This window comes from Eulemur rufifrons, chromosome 7, assembly GCF_041146395.1.
Source record: "Eulemur rufifrons isolate Redbay chromosome 7, OSU_ERuf_1, whole genome shotgun sequence".
NCBI lineage: Eukaryota > Metazoa > Chordata > Mammalia > Primates > Lemuridae > Eulemur > Eulemur rufifrons.
The window spans coordinates 157,611,836-157,636,844 of NC_090989.1; the positions used below are offsets into that span (position 1 = coordinate 157,611,836).

The 25,009-nt window shown below is 37.8% G+C and overlaps 1 protein-coding gene and 1 pseudogene across 2 annotated transcripts in view; both read right to left on the reverse strand.

The window, feature by feature from the left end:
* The window catches only part of DCP1A (decapping mRNA 1A), a 46,482-nt gene extending 24,008 nt beyond the window's left edge, over nucleotides 1–22,474 (reverse strand). For both annotated transcript variants that reach the window (XM_069473708.1, XM_069473707.1), the window contains exons 1-3: nucleotides 22,327–22,474; nucleotides 19,841–19,881; nucleotides 16,627–16,754 (exon numbers count right to left, since the gene is read on the reverse strand). In XM_069473708.1, the coding sequence (XP_069329809.1) occupies nucleotides 16,627–16,754; nucleotides 19,841–19,881; nucleotides 22,327–22,461 (304 nt within the window). In that variant the 5' untranslated portion in view covers nucleotides 22,462–22,474. The remainder of the gene's footprint in view (nucleotides 1–16,626; nucleotides 16,755–19,840; nucleotides 19,882–22,326) is intronic.
* Nucleotides 3,114–3,212, reverse strand: LOC138388859 (U6 spliceosomal RNA; annotated as a pseudogene).
* Nucleotides 22,475–25,009: the final 2,535 nt, after the last annotated feature.

Consider the following 25,009-nt stretch of genomic DNA (forward strand, 5'->3'; position numbering starts at 1 on the left):
TGGTGAGAATGGATATCCTTGCCTTGCTCTCCATCTTAGAGAGAAAGCCTTTAGTCTATCACCATAAATATGATGCTAGCTGTAAGCTTTTTGTAGGTATTCTTTATCAAAATGACATACTATACTTCTACTTCTAACTTGACAGTTTTTATCATAAACAAGCACTAGATTTTGTCAAGTTTTTTTTTTTTTGGCATCACAAAATCCAAAATATGATCATATGATATTTATTCTATTTCTTTTTTAGTTTTGCATATCTGGAATAAAGGCCACTTGGGCACTGTGTATATATTTAAAAAAAATACATTGTTGGATTTGATTTACTAATATTTGGTGGAGGATTTTTTTTTCCCAGATACTCTGTTTCCTGAGCTAGAGTGCAGTGGTGTGATGATAGCTCATTGCAACCTCAAACTCCTGGGCTCATAGGATCCTCCTGCCTCAGCCTCCCAAGTAGCTAGGACTACACGCGAGCACCACCAAGCCCAGCTAATTTTTCTGTTTTTAGTAGAGATGGGGTCTCACTCTTGCTCAGGCTGTATAGTTTTCTTTTTTTTTCTTTTAATACTGTCTTTCCTTTATTTTGGTATCAGAGTAATGCTGACCTTATAGAAACAGTTGAGAAAATGTTCTCTCCCTTTCTATTTTCTGGAAGAGACTGGGTAAAATTAGTGTGTCCTGCAGGTGATTACAGTACCTGAAGGCAGTCCAGGTTGGTCAGTCTCTGAGCCTTCAGTCTGCAGTGAATGGTTTCCCAGGTTTGGAACCCATTTCCACAGTGCCTCTTTTGTTCACAGAATTTCAAAACACTAAGAGCACTTAACACAGAATCAAACCCCAGTGAATAACAAGTAATTCTGGAATATTTTACATGATGTAAGTAAAACAACAAATTCACTTAGCTTTGACATCTCAATGGAAGGCGCACAGAAGCAGCCTTGTTACAGAGGAGATAATTACTAAGCATTATCTACCACAGAGTCTTAGTTATGCTCTTAATAGCTAAGGCTTGCTCCAATATAGAGTAAATCAGATCAGGGCTTTGAAAAGACTCCATATATGGCAATTACACACGAACACCTTTCTTGAAATATGCCTCTTCCAACTTTGGCTAATGAATACCCGAAACACCAAAGTCCAAATACAAAAGATTCCAGTTTCCCCCTTATAAACCATACATATCTGAACAGTCATATAATTTATAGTGGTCAGAAAAAGTTTAGGATACACAACACATCAGGCTCAGAGAGGAACATACAACTTTTTCTGTGCTAAACAGAGCCAATTAAGTATGTTTTCACAGAGACTTCTAAATCAAACTCTTAGGAAAGAATTCCATATTGATAATCAAAATAAGTCCACCAGAACTAACAACTTATTTATGATAAATCTTCACTTAAGTCCTCCCTTTTTCCTTTGAAGAAACATGATATAATTTAGAAATAAGACACATGCCTTCTACTCTTGTACATTATCAAATAAACTGCCAAAAAAGAGCCAAACACTTTCAAAGGCATGTTTGCAGAAGCAATAAAGATAAGGAAGCCATAATGATAGCTTAATGGGTAAGGGATAAGAGTCACACTCGACTCTGCCAAAAGCAGACCTGTAGAGGTTCAGACACGCATCCAAGAATCAGCTCTGTCTGCCAACATATCAAATGCTCAGTACACGCAACTGGCAAGAAAGTCCAGGGACTGCCACTAAGCCTGTCACTGTCACTCGTGAGGAAAGACAGACAAGTTCACCAGACAGCTAAAACCACTGAGGACCTCGTCTCCAAACCAAAGCAAAGAAAGTATTCTTCCTTCAAGAGAACCTACACTCGAAGACCCGTACATTCTGCCAATGATTCACGTGCTGAAACATTCTGAAATAATTTTCTCCAATTAACTATACCACAGAACATTTGGGCTATGGCAAATAATGATGACACATACGGCTTTTCTCAAGACGAAAGCAAAGCAGTTAGTTAATGGATACCCACCATACATTGTGACCACTAAGAGCTGTCCTGTGTGAGCCATGCCGCATATGGAAGTCACTGAAAAGTTAGGGGGTATGATAAGACATCTGATTGCCTCTAGGTTGTACTTCCATGAAAAACAGAATATCAAAAATTAAATGTTTCCTTTGCTTTTCAAATGAAGCCCCTTTCTTTTGAAAATGTGAAAAATAATAATGACAAAAATTAAAGGTATTTGGATTATTTAATACTGAGAAATTTTACAAATAGTTTCAAGGAAGAGTTTCCTATTTCCCTAGAGAGCCTTAGGTTGAAGATCCAGCAACCTATTATAATTTGATGTTATATTAATACTTCATTCTGTTTCTCATCTTGAGAGGTATATTGTATACACAAGATCAAGAAAATCCAAATTAATTTGGAGCCTTTGTAAAATCCCTTAAGACTTCTGGAGATGCTGTGACATGTCACAAAAGCAGAACTAGGAAGCACTCGCATGCATATGTTCTCTTTCTGATTCATTTATTATTTAGATCTGACCTACATTCTAAAAGGATTTGAGGAGGCTGGAGATTTTCTCGGTATGGTGCCAGCGGAAAAGGGGATATGGTAACAGCTTTTTGGTGATGGTGTTAACAGTTATAAAATTTCTAAAGATGGTATTGACAAAGATCTCTTATACCAGGAAACAGAAGAAAATGGGCTTTGAGTATGGCTAAATACGTTTTTATACATAAAGATGGAATAGGTATATAAACATAAGTCTACACTGGGAGGTGACAAAGTAAATACCTCTGCCTTGACAGATCATTTCCTTTAAGACAAGAATAAGCCTAGTGGCTCCCCACGAACATCAAAAGGTTGGGAGAGAGTGAGAAGAGGAGAAAGGCTTTGGGGTGGACAAGCAGAAAACACACAAACACACACAGGACAAAGGGTCTGGAGTCACAGACTGGTGACCTGGGATTACAACAGGAGATTTTGGTATATGCCTAACACTTAGGCAGGTGAGGAGATGCTGTGTATCTATAAGTAAGGCTGGTAAACGTGATTCAATTACCTCAGCAGCTTACCCCTTTTGGCAAAAAGAACACTCATCTCAGAATACTACTGAACGTGGTAGACAAAGAGCCCAACTTTTATTTTTATTTATTTATTTATTTTTTTTAATTTTAAATTTGTAGGGGCCATGCTAATCTTCTCTGTATCGTTCCAATTTTAGTATATGTGCTGCCGAAGCGAGCACCCAACTTTTAAAATTTAAATTGTATTATCTGTTTATTGAACACTGAATATTAATTATAGGACTTAGGTCAGGTAATTGAAAAACACTACTCTGTAGGCTCTTCAGTTTACCATTTCAAAATTTGGTACCCCTACCTAAATTAAATCAACTCTGAAGATATTTACCAGAAATACTGCTTCCACAGTCCGCTTTAACATTATAATTTCAGTATAGGATTCAGACACATGAAATGACCATTGAACTTCTCTAGGTATTAGGAAAATAAACTCAACAATTCTCATTCTCATTTATAAAATTTTTATTCTTAAATGATGGACAACCTCAAATAAAACAGTGAATCACACTAGAGTTTTGCCTCTGCTGTTAGAATTTACAGCCACTATTGCCACACAGTACTCACCACTCCTTAAAGCCGCCCAGTGTATGCTGTAAATGATTATGATTACAGGTGTGCCAAAATGCTGTCCACATCCAACTCCTCACAGGTTATCTATTCACCCTAGTATCCCACACAGATACTATCATTTTTATGTATCATAAAGGAGAGACAAAGGGTAGGAAGCATGGCCCCTGGCCTCTGTGAAGTTGAGTTCCTATTTCCTAGGCTTCCAAAGATCTACAGTTAGGGCTTTGAGAAGTATGTCAGATCATGGTGTAAGATAAGGGGAACTTCTTTTCTCTCCTTTCCTTAACTTCTATTCTCCTACACATTTTTCTACCAATTTACTAAGCAGTCATCCAAAGCAGGGTTGTAAGCACAAGTAACTATGGAGTGTAAGAGATCTCAGGGTGTGGTGGGATCAGTGATGAACACGTCCTACCCAGAACTCTTGCCGTTAGTACTTGTAAGGAATTCTAGTGCTGTGTGGCCACACATGTCATCTTGTCACAAGAAGAAAAGGTAGAAATCCAGGGGTGTTAATGTATAAAATATTCTAATTTTTAAATGTTGGGGGTAAATGCTCATCCTATGTTTTCCTTTTATTAAAAAGAAAAAGCTGGCCGGGCGCGGTGGCTCACGCCTGTAATCCTAGCACTCTGGGAGGCCAAGGTGTGCGGATCATTTGAGCTCAGGAGTTCGGGACCAGCCTGAGCAAGAGCGAGACCCCATCTTTACTAAAAATAGAAATTATATGGACAGCTAAAAATATATATAAAGAAAAAATTAGCTGGGCATGGTGGTGCATGCCTGTAGTCTCAGCTACTCGGGAGGCTGAGGCAGGAGGATCCCTTGAGCTCAGGAGTTTGAGGTTGCTGTGAGCTAGGCTGACGCCACGGCACTCACTCTAGCCTGGGCAACAGAGTGAGACTCTGTCTCAAAAAAAAAAAAAAGAAAGAAAGAAAAAGCTAAGTATGCTGGAAGCAGTGACTTTGTAAGTAACTCAGGTCTGCCTGGATTCCCCAGAGCACTGAATCTGAGGGCTCAGCCTTGAGGTTTATGTTGCCCACTTCAGAGTGTTTTCAGTCTTCTTAGACTAGTAGTTACTTAGTTTCAATTTTTACATCTACACTGAACTTCACTGCGTAAACACAAGGTAAAAACCTATATACTACATGTTAAGAACATATTTCTGTCACTTAGCTATAAATAATTGTGCTTTCCTTTGTAAGTTCTCAAAAGAAAAAACATTAAAAGTATTGAATACTTAACATGATAATTATCTAAAAGAGATAAAAAGTGCGTGCATGTGTTAACTTTTAAAATCTTTACAATTAAGATAGAAGCACAATAAAAAAAGATAAAAATTGCTTTTATCTGACATTACCTGGGGGGAGGGGGAAGGCAGTAATTAGTGAATCACAATGAAAAGAATCCACTTTGCAAATTCTGAAATGTTCATGGACTCACAAAGAAGGTACTTGGTAAAGACTCTACCAAATCATACTAAGATGTGGCCTACAATGAGATAGAAAGCAATATATATATTTAAAACATCTGACCTAACAGTGTTACCAAGCCAGCCCTGGATTCTAAGTCCTGTTCTTGGTGTTTTTACCTCTTCAATCTACAAATGTGGCAACAGCAACGCTCTTTCCTTATCTTGGTCAGAAGGCCAGACTAATGCAGTTGCCAGAGATCCTTTCTCCTTCGCTGATTACAGAATCACACCAACCACAGCAGCGCCGCAGCTGATGGTGGAAGTCTGCCTGCCTTTCTTCAGGCGAAGAAAGAAGTACTGTGTTGAATTCAAAGATCACAAGAATGAACCGTGGAACTTTTCTTATTGTTTATAAATTCCTCTTGCAGTTTGGAGGTAGAACTCACATTTTTTGACTTGACAAATTATAAACTTATCTTGCAAGAAAATTTCTTGCACTGTGCTCTAAGTCTGAAGATTTGCGCCACATGCCAACAGCCACCTACCATCTCTACTGTTCTGAGTCTTGCCCTTGAACTGAGAAAGGACAAGCAGAGAGACAAAAAAAGCACACACTACAACATTTCTTCTACTGAAACTTTCCATTTGGCAGCTGCATTTTCAACATTATGGAAATGAACCTCCCTACTTTTTCTAGTGATCTAATTTTAATTAAAAATGCTCTATATCAGGAGACTGATGCTCGATATAAAGGAAAAGTTATAAGTGAAGCAGAAATGAAGGAGTACTTCTCCCTGGCTTTTGGAGGTAAGTTTTTAAAAATATTCAATAGCAATAATATTTTTAACTTTCAATTGTACTTATTAGGTAATTGTCTTTTTTTGTTAAGCAGGCTAAAGACCAACGTATTAGACTAATGGCTAAATGGCATTAACACTTTCTTCAGGAAATTTCAGATTAGATTTTACCTACATATGATCATTTTGAAAGTGTTTTATACAAACCACAAACTTGTTACTGTTTAAAAGTGTCAAGGTAAAATAAAATTCAGGATATATTTGAGTTCTTTTGGAAAAGTGAAAAGGACTCTGTTCATTTTTCTTAACTACTTTTGGATTATAGAAAACATTTAAAAATGAAAAGTGGAATTCAGTAGGAGATACATAACTTAAGGTGTTGGGTGGAAGAAACATGAAAAACTGTCCCTATTAGAATGTTTACCTTCCAGTAAAAAGATGCCAAGTCTAACATCCACATAAAGTAAAATAATCACTTCTCTTTTAGTTAAAACTACCATTACATACTAGTCTAAGGACAGAATAAAGTTAGGTTTGAGAAGAGAAAATCTAGACTATATACTCTAATTAATGGATGAGTATAATTTCCGGAAATGACCAAGAAAAAACATGTATATATCCTCACTGTCTGGTAGATCAGATTTTCACTATTACTAGCCCCTCAGTTATTCAAATTTATTATACACCTGATAACTCTCAAATCACAGACCTTAAATCATTAATTTTTATCATTAATTCACAGGGAGTTGTTTTAAGAATAAACATGCATAGCTCTGGGCTTAACGTAGTAGCATATTTCATTAAGAATCTTGACCCTTACCAGAAAGGCAGAGTCCTGATATCAAAAGCTTTAACACACTTCAATAACTTCTGCTTATAATTTTCTAAGAAAATACAATAGAAATTAAGAACTAAAATAATAAATACAATTCTTTAAAAGTGCACAACAGTCTTAATGTAAATGGTATAGCAATTGGTAAAGTGCTTGGCAAATGACATATTCAATAAATATCTCAATTATCTGAATTAAATAATCACCTTGGTTAAAAACAAAGTAAAAAGCAGTATTGAAATAGTTTTTGCAAAAGAAAATCATTAAATGCCAGAATCAATGTTACAGAGCTTGATGGTATCACAAACCTGTATCTTAATATTTTCAGTTAACCAGGTAATACTACAACTGTCTAGCTACAAGAAAGAGAAAATGCAGTTGTTTGCCTTTATAAGTCATGTGCCACAAATGATGTTTCAGTCAGTGATGGACTGATTGCATACACAGTGGTCCCTTGAGATTATATTATGGTATTTTCACTATACCTTTTGTTTAGATATGTTTAGATACATAAATACTTACCATTGTATTACAACCGCCTACAGTATTCTGTATAGTCACACATGGTACAAGTCTGTAGCCTAGAAGCAATACCATGTAGCCTAGGTGTACAGTAGGGACACATTTCTCAGAATGTATCCTGGTCGTTAAGTGACATATGACTGTACTTTCTTATTGATTCATGTAACAAATTTAGATTCTTAAAAAAATTGCTCAGAAATCCACATTATAGAATATTCTTGGGGTATTTCATAATTAAGTAACAGGTAAGCATATATATAAAAAACAGATTCCACGTTACCACTTTCACTCTAGGAGGTATCCAGAGAAGTGGAAATCAAAGGACCCCTGACACTGGTTTTGGGAAAAGCAACTTCTAAGAGAAATATTACTTAGTGAGGTATGTTGCTTGTAGCAGGTGCTCACCACTTTGCTAAAGGAATAGCGGATAACAGAAGCATGATTTCCTCACCACAGAAGAGTGGCCTGTGGAGACAAGTTTGCTGTGAAGATAAGACTAGGCATGTGGATCCTGTATCTGCCTTTTCAGAGGCTGGTCTCTACAAGGAGAACTAACTGTCCTAGTACCATTTACTGAGTAGAACATTCCTCTCAGCATTTTCTTTAGATGTGATGGGAGAGATTTAAACTTTAGTCCAATTATTTTACTGTTTATGAGTCCATTCAGACCTATATATTACCAACTAAGTTTTGTTAAATTGTTTTTCTAGGAAACTGTCCTTATCATCTAAGTTTTAAACTTATAGGCAAAAAGTTCTTCACAGTGGTTTCTTGTTTTTAAAAAAATGTATGTTTTCTATGTTGAGTTCCAATAAGCATTTATTTTATATATATATATATATATATTTAATTCCTAATGTTGCTAACTGCACCTCCTGTTTTTATTGTTGCTGTTGGATCAATCATAGTACAGAGGAGTTTTCTGTTTTGTTGATCTACTCTGTTCTACTGCAATTTCTACTTTGTATAATTAATTTCTACTCTTATCTTTATTTTCCTTCAATTTTACTCAGATTTCTCTTTTTTCCTTCCTAACTTCTTTGGCTGAATGGCCTACGTGTGGTAATTTTTATAAAACTTCTAACATACTTGAAAAAAATGCAAATGCTCTAATTGCTGGAAGCAGGGTTCTTTACATATCCATTAGATCAAGTTTGTTAACTGTCTTGTTTATTCCATAACCTTATTAAATTGCCTGCTTTATCTATCAATTACTAAGGTGGCTTGTTAAAAATATCCCACTGTAATTATGGATTAGCATTCAATTTGTAATTCTAACATATACTAGGTGCATACCAATTCGAAATTATTTATCATTATGTGGTAACTTTTATCCCTAATGATGCCTTTTGCCTATGTTAATCACACAGTTACCATGTATGATTAACATAGTTATATCAGCTTTTTGGGGTCAATAGTTGCCTGATATCTCACACCATCTCTTATTTTCAACCTTTCTAAGATCTTAAGCTTTTAAAGTTTCCTGAAAACAGCATATAGGAAAACTCTATAACTTTGTCCAATCTCAGTCTTTGAACTGGCAAGTTTAGTTCACTTTACATTTGTTCTAATTGCTGATTTATTTATTTCTGTCATTTTATTTTTGGTTTTCTACTTCCTATGGTTTCTATTTACTTTTTTTCCCTTCCTAGTTTATACCAGTTTGAAAGTTAAGATATCCTATTTCTGTTGTTCTGCAGTGGTTACCCTGAATCTTTTGAACACACATAACCTTATTTAAAAGTCTGGGCGCGGTGGCTCACGCCTGTAATCCTAGCACTCTGGGAGGCCGAAGCGGGTGGACTGTTTGAGCTCAGGAGTTCGAGACCAGCCTGAGCAAGAGCAAGACCCCGTCTCTACTAAAAATAGAAAGAAATTATCTGGCCAACTAAAATATATATATAGAAAAAATTAGCCAGGCATGGTGGTGCATGCCTGTAGTCCCAGCTACTCGGGAGGCTGAGGCAGTAGGATTGCTTAAGCCCAGGAGTTTGAGGTTGCTGTGAGCTAGGCTGACGCCACAGCACTCACTCTAGCCCGGGCAACAAAGCAAGACTCTGTCTCAAAAAAAAAAAAAAAAGTCTATAGCTAATCAATATCTACCCTCATTTCAATCTTGGGATGCTTTAGGATTGAACAGCTTCTTTTTTATGTTATTGCTCTAGTACTTTCGCTTCACCTTGTTTTTAATACCTCTACTCAAACTAGTCATTTTATTGTTTTATACAGTCAATACTTATTTTGATTTACCTTTTTAAAAAATTCATTATTATTTCTTTTATCTCATTTCTTCCTTCTGTGTTCAGTTTTCTTCCATATTCTTTAAAATTGTGCTGTTAAATTTAAATTAATTGAAACTAAACAGATTAATGATTTAGTTTAACTAAAATGAAATACGGTTAAAAATTCAGCTACACTAGCTACATTTCAAGTGCTCAATAGCCACATGTGGCTAGTGGCTGCTGCACTGACAGTGCTGCTTTAGCACAACAGGGTCTGCTGGAGACAAATATGATTTTTATTGAAAAATATCTTTATTTTGTTCTCTTGAATTACTGAATTGGTGGTTGTTTTTTCCTCAGTCCTTTGGAAATATTATTCCTTTGTCTTCCAAACTCAGTAGCTGCAACTGAGGGGTATGTTGTCAGTCTAACTGGTGCTCCTTTGTAAATATTCCATCTTAAGCAGCCGATGGTTGTTTTTGTCTCTTTGCCTTTGATGTTTCACCGTAACATGTCTGGGTGTGTATTTATTTCTATTTATTATGCTTGGGGGCTATTTTACTGCTTAAATCTGAGATTTATGTCTTCTATGGATTCTAGAAAATTCTCAGTCACAATCTTTTCTTTCTTTTTTTTTTTTTGAGACAGAGTCTCACTCTCTGTTGCCCGGGATAGAGTGCCGTGACGTCAGCCTAGCTCACAGCAATCTCAAACTCCTGGGCTCAAGCAATCCTCCTGTCTCAGCCTCCCGAGTAGCTGGGACTACAGGCATGCACCACCATGCTGGCTAATTTTTCTATATATATTTTTAGCTGTCCATATAATTTCTTTCTATTTTTAGTAGAGATGGGGTCTCGCTCTTGCTCAGGCTGGTCTTGAACTCCTGACCTCGAGTCATCCTCTCGCCTCAGCCTCCCAGAGTGCTAGGATTACAGGCGTGAGCTTCTGTGCCTGGCCACAATCTTTTCAAATATTGTCTCTCTATATCTATTTTATCATTCTGAAATTCTTATCTATCATATGTTAGACTTTACCATTCTATCTTCTCTGTCTTATTTCCATTTTTTTCCCTTTCTGGGATACATTCTGGATTTCCTTAGATATATATGTCTTCTAGCTCACCAATTCTCTTCAGTTGCTACTAGTTAACTGTTGACTCCATGTAGAATTTAATAACTAAAATTTTAATTTCTGTAAGTTCTACTTGGCTATTTTTCAAATCTACCTTTTCAAAAATAGCATTTATCCTTTTCTTATATTTTTTTGCTTTATTTATAATCAGTATTTGACATTTACATCCATTAAAGTCTCTAACTGATTATTCCATTAACTAAAGTTTTGGGGAGGGTTGTCTGATCCTGCTGTTTGTTGTATTCAACCTTTTATTCACTATGAATTATTTCCTTATATATTTAGTAATGTTGGATGATGAGGCCTATCCGTGAGATTCCTGGGCAACTAGGCTTAAGAATTTATCTTGGCCAAAGGGTTTTGCATTTGATCTTGCCACATGCCCTAGAGTACTCACCAGCTGATGAATGGTATACCTTGAACCCCAAATCTGTATGAGGGAAGGCCCTGGTTACAATTTTCAGGGAGACACCTTCCTTCTGACTCATAGCCCAGATCGAGATAGAAAAGCTTGTTTGTCATCTCCCTAGGTTGGTGGGCAAAGAACTTTAATTAATTGATATGTAGTTCATTAGGAGAATGTATGTTGGTATGTGTGTCTCAGCTCTAGTTCTCCACCTCAAGAGGTCTTGTCTCCTCATCCTATTACACATTATAATCGAGGCCTTATATTAAGAGCTCCCACCCCCAAGAACCCTATAACAGGGGCAGCCAGTGTTAGCTCACATGCTTCCCACTTCAAATTTTGGTTGGTCCATGAAATGTCCCTTACTCCCTTTTTTGCTATGCTATGCATTTAATATTTTATATAGCATATCTAAACGTCTGTGGGGGGAAGATTTTCCACCCAGATGTTGCTGTACAGGAGTTGAGTATTTTGTGTGATATGCCTATGTCGCAGAGCTCTTAGAAGTTTAGTTGACTCCAAGGAATGGCTTTATAATCCAATTAATTAACAATAAGGATTCCATTTACAAATGAAATCAGAAGAGCAGCAGATTGGTGACAATACACATGCTTATATGGTAAAAGAGCCATTTTTTAAAAAAGCTAATAACAGATAAAATAAAAACTTTCACCAGTATTTCTGAGGGAGTTAAAAATTAAAAAAGCCTCACGGCCAGGTATGGTGGTTCATAGCTGTAATCCCAGCACTTCGGGAGGCTGAGGGTGGGAAGACTGCTTGAGGCCCGAAGTTTGAGACCAGCCTGAGCAACACAGTGAGACCCTGTCTCCATAAAAAATTAATTGGGCGTGGTGGGATGTGCTTGTATAGTCCCAGCTACTCAGAAGGCTGAGATGGGAGGATCACTTGAGGCAGGAGCTGCTTCAAAGGAGTGTGAGGTTGCAGTGAGCTATGATGATGCCATTGCACTCTAACCCAGGCAATAGAGTGAGACCCTGTCTCCCTCATTCATTCATTCATATATACATAAATAAATAAAACATCCTCACATTATTACAAAGTTTTAGTTAGGCTAGTGCTTTGTGTTCCAGTATTCTGATAAAAAGCAATACCATGACCACCAACCAGAATTGCTTCTCCTGAGGATTTAAAAAAAAACCAAATCTGTGCACTCAAAAATTTCTCATTTTTGGCCAGGTGCGGTGGCTCACACCTGTAATCCTACCACTCTGGGAGGCCGAGGCGGGGGGATCGTTTGAGCTCAGGAGTTCCAGACCAGCCTGAGCAAGAGTAAGACCCCATATCTACTAAAAATAGAAAGGAATTATATGGACAACTAAAAATATATATAGAAAAATTAGCTGGGCATGGTGGCGCATGCCTGTAGTTCTAGCTACTTGGGAGGCTGAGGCAGGAGGACTGTTTGAGCCCAGGAGTTTGAGGTTGCTGTGAGCTAGGCTGACGCCATGGCACTCTAGCCTGAGCAACAGAGTGAGAATCTGTCTCAAAAAAATAAAAAAATAAATAAAATAAAATAAATAAATTTCTCATTTTTAACATATATAATTTTTTTAACTTATCGTACCAAGGCTGTCTAGTAATGACCCCCACAACATTTGAAAATAATATTTGTAAAGAGAAGCAAAAAGCCTCTAGCTCATCAATGGTGCTAGTCAGAATGGATAGGAAGAAGGACATTACAGGCCTGGGTTATAGGAGAACCTGAATAATACTCAGGTCCCCATGACTTTTTCACTAATAAAATCATTTGGCTTGAGTTCAAGATGGAGACACAGTCTATGATATTTTATATTTGTAAGTGCCTAATAAGACCTTATATTCATGATGCTCTTTTAAGATAAACATGTCAGATCAGTGGTTGAAGTGATTTATCCAAGGTTACAGCTGGTAAAACGGCAAAGCCTAGAATAGAACTCTTGTCTTCAAAATAAATTCCATGCCAAAAGAGTGTTACCATGGCAAAGCCACCCTCAGGGATATATTCTGCAGCTTTTGTATCTAGAAATCATTTATAAATTTCAAAAAAGATTACTAAATGAGAGGCAAAAAATCTGATCCAAAGCTTCCCAAGTGGTTGTTTGCTTTGGGTATGATACAGCAAAGGGTGTGTCAGAGCAAGCATTTAGATTTCCATTGTCCAATATGGTAGCCACTAGCACATATAGCTATATAATTCAAATGGATTAAATTAAATAAACTAAAGGCCGGGGCATGGTGGCTCATGCCTGTAATCCTAGCGCTCTGGGAGGCCAAGGTGGGAGGATTGCTTGAGCTCGGGAGTTCAAGACCAGCCTGACCAAGAGTGAGACCTCATCTCTAATAAAAATAGAAAAATTAGCTGGGCATCATGGCACATACCCGTAGTCCCAGCTACCTGGGAGGCTAAAGCAAGAGGATCATGTGAGCCCAGGAGTTTGAAGTTGCAGTGAGCTATGATGACACTACTGTGCTCTACTCAGGGTGACAGAGCAAGACTCTGTCCCCAAAAAAAACAAAACAAAAATAAAACTTCCTCATTCATATTAGTCATATTTCAGGTGCTCAATAGTCATATGTGGCTGGTGGCTACTATTTTGGACAGTGCTGATACAGAACTTTACCATCACTGCAGGGTTCTATTGGACAGCACTGCTCTAGAAAGTGGACTGATGAAGTAAGTAATTTTATTGTTGCAGTAGAATGGAAAGACCACTGGCTTTGAAGCCCAACAGATCTAGATGTGAATTCTGTATCGGTCACTTATCACCTTATTACTCTTAAGCAAGTTTCTAAACTTCTCTGAGCTGCTTGTTTCCTCAATCTATAAGTTGGGGATCAGAAATAAGGTGCTGGGAATATCACTGCTGCCAAGTAACTACAAAATTTGCAACTTCCCCATTCTCCACTATAGCCTCAATGGGGTCTTGTGGCTGCCAAAAGGCCCTTTCACAGAAGAAAAATAAACCATTTCTAAAACATTCAAGAGACTCACCAAACCTATGCCCTTGGTTAATGTAAGCATTTTCTTTGTAAGATTTTACCTTTTTCTTGCGGGGGGGGGGGGGGGCACTTTGTATATATAAATTAAAAAAACAAACGAATAATTTTGAACTGGAAAAAGTTATGGTTCATTGTTATATTAACTCTAAAAAATGATTTCAATGAAAGAAGATGGATATCAAGATGTAACTTGAGTTAAATGGGTCAGGTGTGGTGGTATTATTTCCCACAAGAGAACAGTAGAAGAGCAGCTACAGAATCAGGTATAATTACCTATGTGCATTAATCAGATACTAACTAACTTTTTATTTAAAGAACAAATCCCCAAACAATTTAATAGCTTGCTGACCTGACAAGACTATTTTCCACTTTTAAGTCTAGGTAGACAAAACACATACTCAAGAGAGGCCTTAACACTCACAAAATCACTTGTTACTTCTCCCTGATGTAGCTATTCCTCTAAATACTTTCCCCAATGCAATGACCTGGTTAAGTGAGTTTTCTGTTCAACTAAGGAAACCTCTGTTTCAACCTTTGTTGAAAATCTTTCTAAAATAAAATGAATTAGTTCTCTTTCTCCCTAAGAATATTCTAATTAAAATAATAAATATTCCTGATGATTTAAGGTTTCATTGTAACAAGTTAATATATGATACTACAGTGGGGTTAGAGTTATAAAACATCGACATTTTTTATGTTGAACCCAGATATCTAGGGAACTCTACATATCTGCTAGATTTTCAAAAAATAAACCCTAATATTAGCTTGTTTTCTTATAATTTGTCTTCACTTCTTCCACAAATGGACTATAGGAATATTTCCAGATACTTGTATAATTGAAGCTCTGATTAGTTAGATTCTGATTAATCATTGTTCAATTGTATGTGTGTTATGTCACACTTTCAGTTTGTTTATTTATTTATTTATTTTTTGGAGACAAGAGCCCCTCTCTGTCCCCCTGGCTAGAGTACAGTGACGTCATCATAGCTCACTGGAACCTCAAACTCCTAGGATCAAGTGATCTTCATGCCTCAGCCTCCTGAGTAGCTGGGACTACGGGCGTGCACCACCATGCCCAGCTAATTTATCTATCTTTTTGTAGAGATGGAGTCTCACTCTTGCTCAGGCTGGTCTTGAACTCCTTATCTCAAGCGATCCTCCTGGCTCAGTGTCTCCGAGTACTAGGATTACAGGTGTGAGCCACTGAGTCTGGTCACACTTTCAATTTCACAGGACCTCTTACTTGTGAAAGAAATAAAATATAATTCACTTCAGGGTTATGCTAAATGGTAACGAGGCCCATGGGTATCCTGATAATTTTCCTTACTGACTACTTTAATAATCAAACTTTTCTTAGGAGGAATAGCTAGATTAAGTTGCCAGGTCGTAAAGAACAAGATTATGCCAATTTCACCTTTTAAAAAATTAGATCTGTACTATGTTACAGAATTTCCCCTTTAATGGAATGTTCAGTACAAAGAAAATAGCCATCTGAAATAATTCTACTGTTAACATTAGTTTAAATAAATCCACCTAAACTTACAGGTATTAAAAAGCATTTCCAATATGTCCACAGAATTTGAAATTTGAGAGGTCGACTAATAGTTTACTGAAAGTCAAGAGATGCTATTTCACTTAGATACTTAAAAGTGAACTAGGAAGAATTTGGGGCTTCTAGCTTTAAAAATAGATCTTGCTACTTCTCATTTAGGGGATAAGAGATGTATAGTATCTAGTACTTTTTTATATTTTATACTGAAGACATCCCTCAACACCAATTACCTCCCAGTCAAGTGAATTCAAAAACATTAACTTTTGCTTTTTAAGTTGGAAGCAACATGTCTCCAACAGTATCCTTAGATGATGATTACTGCACAATTATTCTGCTATCATAACCAGTTTTGTTATCCCTACAGTTAACGCCAAACAAAATGATTGCCTTCGGTCCTCAAACACCCATACGTTTAATACCCACACTAAAATACTGGAACCACGTATAGTTTTAGTACTGTATTTTCCTGAAAGGGCCACTCTGGCCTTTCTGACTGTATCCAATCATGAGAGTCTGTAAAATGCCTGAAAAGATCCTGGACTAGGAAGCAGAAAAAGAGCTATAATCCTAACTCATTAACTAAATATCTGTCATACATTTCTGAGTCTCAGTTGCTTTAACTGCCTTCCTAACCCGTATAGGTTATTGTATCATTAGCATTAAAGTACCCAGTAGACACCCAACTAAATAAACAGATTGAGAAACCCCACTATTCAGGGCAAAGATTGTACTTTCTTTGTGAAAAGAATTATCATCATTATCTGTCTCCATCCTATGTCTCCAAAACTAATCTCTATTGGTCAGGGATGGGGGTAGCCAATAGTTCAGAGCTACAACAAAAACAAGGGAGTAAAACTTATTTTCATAAACAAACAATAGAAATATAATGCTATTAAATGAAATAATATAGTTAACTAAAATAACATATATTATTATATATAAAAGGGTGTTTTCAACTTTAGAGCCCAGTTTAAAAGGTTTGATCTAAGAGAATCATTTATAATCATAAAAGAGAGTATAGACCATATTTTGTACTATAATTTGAAATTCCAAAAATAATGTACTGATAGAAACTAAAGTCACTCAATTTTAAATGTAAATATATTAACTGTAATAAAACAGATATACTCACAGCTTGCATTTCTATAGAGAAGAAATGGTTCATGGAGCTGAAATTCCAAATCTTTATTCACTGGTTCAACTAGATTGTGCATATTCAGTCGATTCACAATGGTAAAACCATGGTAAGGTGAAGCTGACCTTAAATTTAATAGAAGAAAACAAAATCTGCAGTTACTATTTTTTTTTTTTTTTTTTTTGAGACAAGTTCTCACTCTGTTGCCTGAGCTAGAGTACAGTGGCGTCATCATAGCTCACTTCAACCTCAAATTCCTGGGCTCAAGAGATCCTCCTACCTGAGCCTTCCTAAGAGCTGGGACAACAGATGCACGCCACCATGGCTGGCTAATTTTTCTATTTTTTTTTTTTTTTTGCTCTTGCTCAGGTTGGTCTCACACGCCTGGCCTCAAGCAATCCTCCCACCTTGGCCTCCCAAAGTGCTAGGATTACAGGCCATGAGCCACCACGCCCAGCCTGTAGTTACCATTTAATCTGCAGAAATGTTACCCATGATGTACTTTATTTTATTTCAAAAAAGAACAAATATTAACACATTAGTACATTATACAATATTATCAGCACTTAAAACCATAAACAGAAAATTTAAGTCAGATTAAACTCTTCTTCTGCTCAGAAGTCTTCAAGAACTCAGTTGCTCAGTGTAAAGGCCAAAGTCCTTACTAAGGCCACTGAGGCCCTACCTGATATGCTCTCCCTGACTTCATCTCCTATGCCTCTTCCCTTGCTCTCCCTGTTCCAGTCACATGGGACTCCTAGCCACTTTCTCTGCAGGTGTGCTTCTACCTAAAGACCTCTGCCTGGACCACTGCCTAGAATCTGCAAAGCTATCTCATCTCTTACAAGCCTTTGCTCAAATATCACCTTCTCAATGAGGCCTACCTAAGCCACCCTTTTTAATGCTCCCAACTTGCTCCCAAGCTCAATAATCTCTAGCCCTCCTCTCTTTATCTATACCACTTATTTTTAATATTTATTGTCACTCCCCCCAACTAGAACGTAAGCGTCATGCAAATGGGGATTTTTGTCTTATTTTTTTTCACAGATATATCCTAAGATAGACACACTGTTGCTGAATGAAATATCATTCATTTATTTTAAATGTGGTACAGGATTGGCTATAATGACGACCCACTATTGCAACAATGATTTTTATTGCACCAAATAGGTCTTTACATAGTTTTCCTGAGTTAGATGGAAAATGCCTTAAGTCTAATAATAAGAAATATCCTTGGTTCCCCTATGGGGGGCGGGATTCAGTACATGATCCTTTAGACACTCCTCACATGTATCTAACACTTCACAATTTCTCGTTTGTTTCTCTGTAATGTACATGGGGAGATAACAGAACCCTATTCTACAGATTAGGAAACAAGCTTAGAATGATTAAAGTCTGTGCCTGAAGTCACACAAATAATTTAACTAGGATTTAGCTTTACATTTCTGACTCCAAATCCAGGGTCCTTCTATAAGTGATCTCTGCCAAGTGACAGCCTGACATCCTGGTATAACTTTATCCAAGATACATAAAATATTATTGCATTTCCCAAATAAGAGTTTCTTGCATCTCCTTTTATTAGAATCAATATCACGTAAGCCTCCATGAATTGTATTAAACCAAGCTACTCACTATACTAAATCTCACATATTCTACCATCAGTGGATCTGTACTATACTTTAACAGTAAAGCCAAATTCCAAATATCATAGAAACCAAGGTTCTATTAACAGTTAAAGAATTTCTAGAGATTTATACTGCTAATGAAGAAGGTAAAGATAAGGACCATCCCTTTTTTAAAAGGAGAAAGATAAATAACAGGAACAAAGTGTCAAAAAAAGAAAAAAAAAAAAGCTTGGTGTACAAATATCAAAGAATTACACTTAAGAAAAAATGACTGTGTTTAGGCCAGGTGCGGTGGCTCACGCCTGTAATCCTAGCACTCTGGGAGGCCGAGGCTGGTGGATCGCTCGAGGTCAGGAGTTCGAGACCAGCCTGAGCAAGAGCGAGACCCCGTCTCTACTAAAAAATAGAAAGAAATTATCTGGCCAACTAAAAATACATACAGAAAAAATTAGCTGGGCATGGTGGTGCATGCCTGTAGTCCCAGCTACTCGGAAGGCTGAGGCAGTAGGATCGCTTAAGCCCAGGAGTTTGAGGTTGCTGTGAGCTAGGCTGACGCCACGGCACTCACTCTAGCCCAGGGAAGAAAGTGAGACTCTGTCTCAAAAAAAAAGAAAAGAAATTACTGTGTTTAGACAGGATCTCAAAGCTTCACACCAATATTTATAGGAATATTTGACTAATTCATTTAAAGTAGCATCAATGGAGAAAGGTGACCCTTAAAGATAACTCAATACAAGAAAATGGGAAAGACTAGATGTCAGTAATAACCCCTGCAGACTTTCTAAGCTTTAGAAAACAAGTGAAGGAATCCACCCCCAACAGACCAAGACCTTAGAGGGATCTAGAACAACAAGTACCCCATGACTATCACATCCTGTCAGTTGCCTTCAGGCCCTAAAAGTTGTCTAACAAAACAAAGTTGTAATTTGCAAACCAATCACATTTTAAGATAATTAATTCTCAGAGTAGTTGAAAATAAAAAATGTACAATTATGAATAATCCAGGCTTTTAAAAAAACTCTCAAATAAACTAAAAATACATATTACTAAAGACACTGTACATAATCCAGAACATTTTTGGAAGGATAGAAAGGGGACAGAACCAGTCATAAAAAACAAGCTTTCATTTAGCAACTACAGAGCAAAGGGACCAACCTCTCAGCTACATTATTTTATACAGCTCTCATTTAGTAACCACAGAACAGAGGGACTGACCTCTCAACTACATTATTTTATATAGCTAGTCTATGCATTATCTTTTTCCCAAATATATATCTTTTTTTTTAATATGGGGGGGGTAGAAAGGCATCTATTTTAGACTGATTCATTACAAGAAAACATTTTCTATTTTGAGTCAGTTCTGCTAGGCTCCTAAATAAATTTGAGTTCCTTTTATTTTCAATCACAGGCAGGCTCAGAGAAGAGAAATAATGAATGTGGTTAGGATCTCACAGGTAGGGATAGATAAAAACTTGAAGGGGGACAAGTGGGAAGGTTCCAAAGACAAATGTACAACAGAACTAAACCACTGACATCATTCACCATTAGATTTTTAAAAAATAAATATATGTATTTTAAAAACTTACCTTCGATATACAAATAAGGTCCCTTCTATATCAGTCTTCTCCTACAATAGACAATAAGTCAATTAGTTTTTTTCCCATAATCCAAGCCCAAACAGTCCCAATAGAGAGAAAATGTTTCATGTCTAAGATCAACTTGTTTTATTTATTATAAAATTGATCACTTTTGAACAGGTAAAGTAGGCCTTATTCTCATTCCACTAATTGCTGTCACCAGTTTCTTACGTATCCTTTCAATGCTACTGATGCATACATAAGCACGTGCAACGTTCAATCCAGCAACCTGTCTATATCTGCAGCATTTTTCTTTTTTAATTAGTAAAGGAGAAAATCATAGAATTAGCTTTCACTTTTTAAAGTTAAAATATTTTAGCTAGATTTATTAATTTTAAAGCCAAGGTCTTGTGCATAGCAATTTCTTCACTTTTAAAGTTTATCTATGTTAATAAAAAAGAAAGAGGAAATTTTCTAATAGGATACTTTGTTTCACCACTGGGGGATTTTGATATTTTCATATGTAGCAAATTTTGTGGTTAGTTAAGTACTACTATTCAATACAATTAGTTTATTATTTTTAGACCTTGATGAAGAATCATAACTACTGAAACTATATTCTGCCCTAGTGTAATTATTACAGGTCTTACAAATAATTTAAAATATTTTTTAGTTCAAAGTGAAAATGTTTTGATTAGGAAAGTACAACTTATTACCATCTTTCATTTGCTGTTACAAGAGTGTATTTAGGTTTTAAACATAGTTACAATGTTTTTGGAAAAATAACTTTATCAGTCTGCAGTTCACAGCCTAAACTGGACCTAAGTATTTTACTGTAATCCACAAACTATTAAAACTTTAAATGTTAGTCATATCAAATTGAACTTGTTGGGATAAAAAAAATTTAAAAAATTTATCATCTTGATTTCTTGCACAGGTATTGCTCTAACTTAAGTATCACTGTGAAACTTTTCCTTCCTCAGGATTCAGAAGCTTTTTCTTGGCTTTAAACTGTTAAGTTATTAGTATAAGAAATTGGTAACCAAATGTCTCACAGTAAAAGAAAATTTGCCCCCCAAAAAACATTACAACTGCAAAATTACAACTCACTGTAAAATAATGGAAAGAAAAGAATTTGGTTATGCTCTATGTGCCATGATCCAAATAAACAATAGCAGCTTATTTTATTTTTCAACAAGTTGTTAAGCTTGTATTTCATATTTAAAATAGAACTCTATAATTTAAAATTTTTAAATCCGTATTTCACAAATTTATATATAGACTAAGAAAAGAAAAATGAATCAGAAAATTTCAAACTAAGTCAACGTCTAAAATGGCTACATTTATAAAACAATCTATAATTTTACTCTTTGTGGCTTCCCATACTTCCTTCTCTTCCTGGTGAAGGAAAGATAAGACAATTATGAAAACTCTCATCTGAATTAACTGTTTATAAATGCCAAATGATTTTCATAAAATGACTGATAAGTATAATCTATGCATGTGGATTATACTGTAAAGGACATATCATAATAATCTTTAAGAATTTTGTTAAAGATTTCATTTCTTATTGAAATGTGAATCCCAGTCATTGGTAAATTCAACCCAACAAACATTTACGGATTATTTTCTAAGTGTAAAGGGTGTAATTAGACAAGTTAATTAGGAAGGGTCATTTGCAAGAAAATGGGAAATTATGTTATTTAAACAACTAATGAAGTTTCAAGAAGGGGCTGAACAGTCAGAGAAGAGACTGAATGTAACTTTTCAGACACCCTCCCGTGCACAAAAGCCAAAAGGTACTTAGTCTGATGGGAACATTCAGAGATGACATCACCAGCATCAAAGGTGGAAAAAAACACTTTTACAGGGTCTCTCTTTCCTATAAAAGGTCTTCAGGGAATCCAATGAACATAGAAGCCCTTTTCCTAAGTGCCTTGAAATCTTTTCTAAAACTCTGGAAGAACAGTGCAGTTCGATTAAAGCTGGACCCACCCAACCCCCTCTCTTCCAAGAACTGAGACTAATGGGATTTCAAGCTTTAAATCCAAATGACCTCTGCGAAGAGGGCTCTCATTTATATACGTTGGGGAGAGAGGAGGAGTGTTTATTTGGTAGATCATGTATATGCAATTTATCTAACAATCCTCAAAGCCTCAAACACAAGCTTTCAGGTACCTTTCTGACCCTATCGGTCTCATATTCTCCAACACATCAGCAAAGAAGGCAGGTCGCCCACGTCCCCAGACCCGACCCCGAGGGACTGATCCAGCTCCAATCCTCTCCTCCACCAGCTTTTCCCTGAGATGTCGCAGGCCTACTTCTCTCATTTCTATTCCCCAATCCCGGGCGCCTCGACTTCCCTCAGGCTACAGTCGGGTTCTTCGCCAGTCCCTGGCCTCCTGCTTCTCCCCCCAACCCTAGGCAGCCCGCGCGGCCCCTTTAAGAGGCGGCGGCAGCCGAGCGGGCGTCCTCAGCGGCCAGGCCGCACTCACCCACTGGTTGGCCTTGGGGCAGAAGGTGTACAGAGCGACCTGGCCCGTGAGGTCTGCGATGCTGGTGATGTAGGGGTCATGTTGCTTCAGGGCCGCCAGGCTCATCTCCTGCCCAGCTCTACTCAACGACTCCATCTTGAATCCCGGAGCCGAGCCCCTCTGGCGGGGGCGGAGTCACGGACAGGAAAGTGCCATCGAGGCAAAGTTCCCCCCGCCGCGTCAGTCCCGTCGACTTCCTCCTCTCCTCCGGGTTCCGCGGCGGTGTGGTACGGCAGCCATTCTGCTCCGCCGCGCGTACGCCCCGGGCAACGGGTTCCGGCATCGTCAGGTTCTATCGGCTCAGCTTTCCGCGCGGCGTCCAAGGCTGCGCGGCCTAGCTACAGGCTGGAATTCTGGTTCTTCCTCTCCGCGAGCTTAAACGTCCGGGTGCCGGGACTGGGGCTGCCTGCTCGTTTTCCGAGCTCTTGCCAGGCGGAGGCTGGAGACCGACGCGGTGCCTGACTCGCGCTCGCGCCCAAAGGACCTGGGGCCATGGAACGGAAACATCGCTTTGGAAATGGCAGGGATCCACGGGTGGTTTAGAAAGCACAGAAAAGCCAGTGTGGGGGAAACCCCGAAAATTACCCCACATGCCAAATATCTCTACATCATCACCGTTAACAGTTTGGTGATTTCTGAAAGAAAAATTTGAAAACAACCAAACTAACCCGCTTGGAGCCACTCAGGAGTATCTTGCTATCCACGTTTGCACCTGGTTTTCCTCATCTGGATCCCACAAAAAGATTTACGTCCAGTCCTGGGAAGAACTTATGAAGGCTTGAGTTTGTCTTGCATTATTTAAAGCATGAAATACATCATTCATTCCTGTAGCAAACATCTGTTGGGCATTTTAAGGCATTTAAAAGCCAGGTACTAGCTAGAAAGCAAAACAAGTCGTGGAGACCAAAGGGAGGTCTATCCCCCTAGACTTGTCAAAAAGCAACGTTTTCTTTTACTAAAAAGACACCCACTCCTGGCGGGGTGGCATGCGCCTGTGGTCCCAGCTACTCAGGAGGCTAAGGTGGAGGTGGGAGGATTGCTCGAGACCAGAAGTTCGAGGCCAGCCTGGGCAACTTAGGGAGAATCCCCCCTCAAAATGAAAAAAATGAATAATAAATAAATAAGACCCACCATATTTCATCAAAATAACACCAAATATTTGAATTGTTGCGTATGATTTTATATCCCAGGACCATTTGTTACTGGAAAGAGAAATTTACAGTCTTTACAGAATCATGTAAAAAGTACATACAAATGTGGGCCAAGAAACGGTATCATTCATTCATCCTTCATTACGGAAGTATTTATTGAATGGCTAATTGTGAACTGGTGGCCCCTTGGGAGCTACTCACTCTATGATCTTCCTGTTTCTGGGAGAAACTGAAAGAAATAGGACAATGCAAGGAAACAGGGAGGATGCTACAGACATTTCTCTTTTAAACCCAGAGTATAGAGCCACTAACTCTGAATGACTGGGAAAGTCTAGAAAGGCTTCATGGAGAAGGTGACATTTGAATTGATGCTCCAGGGATGAGTAGAAGGTCATCAGGGAAATAAGGTATGGTCTCTGGTTCATCTCACAGCCCAGTGAGGTAGAGAAGATGTGGTCATCCTCATTTGACAGATGATTTATTGAGACCTGGGGTGAGAAATCACTGGTTCAGAGTTCCACGCTAGTCAGGGGGATTCAGTATTAGAATCCTGGGACTCCTGCCTTCTGCCCTGGAATCCTTTCTTCTTCCACGCCCCACCTGCCTTTCTTCCAGTGACTGGAAGCAGGAGCCCTATTCCCCTCCACCTACCTTCAATCTGTTTTAAAAATCTATAACCTGGCCAGGTGCAGTGGCTCATGACTGTAATCCTAGCACTCTGGGAGGCCGAGGCGGGAGGATTGCTTGAGCTCAGGAGTTTGAGACCAGCGTAAACAAGAGTTAGACCCTGTCTCTACTAAAAATGGAAAAAAAATTAGCCGGGCAACTAAAAATAGAAACAAAAAATTAGCTGGGCATGGTGGCACATGCCTGTAGTCCCAGCTACTCGGGAGGCTGAGGCAGGAGGATTGCTTGAACCCATGAGTTTGAGGTTGTTGTGAGCTAGGCTGACGCTACCATAATCGCCTGAGAAACAGAGTTAGACTCTGTCTCAAAAAAAAAAAAAAAAAGTGAAAATCTATAAACTAATTTAAAAAAATATATATGTATTTGTCTTTTTGTTTGTTTGTTTTTGAGACAAAGTCTCACTCTGTCACCTTGGGTAGAGTGCAGTGGCATGATCACAGCAACCTCAAACTCCTGGGCTCAAGCAATCCTTCTGCTTCAGCCTCCCGAGTAGCTGGGACTACAGGCATGCACCACCACACCCAGCTAAAAAAATATATGTATGTATTTGTAAATAATACATTCACTTGGTACTAAATTCAAAGGACACACCTGAAACATAATTTCATTTTTTCTTACATAAATTTTCTAAAATAATCTAAGACATTTCCCACTAATTTACTGTTTTTGAGTGAGTAGGGCTAGACTAGTGAAGAATACCAAGCTATTTTCGGGAGTTTTCCTATTTGGAATATGCATGTTTGCATGCTCCCCAAACATGTTGACTCTTATGCTCTCTGCAGTTCTTAAGGTATTTTAAAGACAAT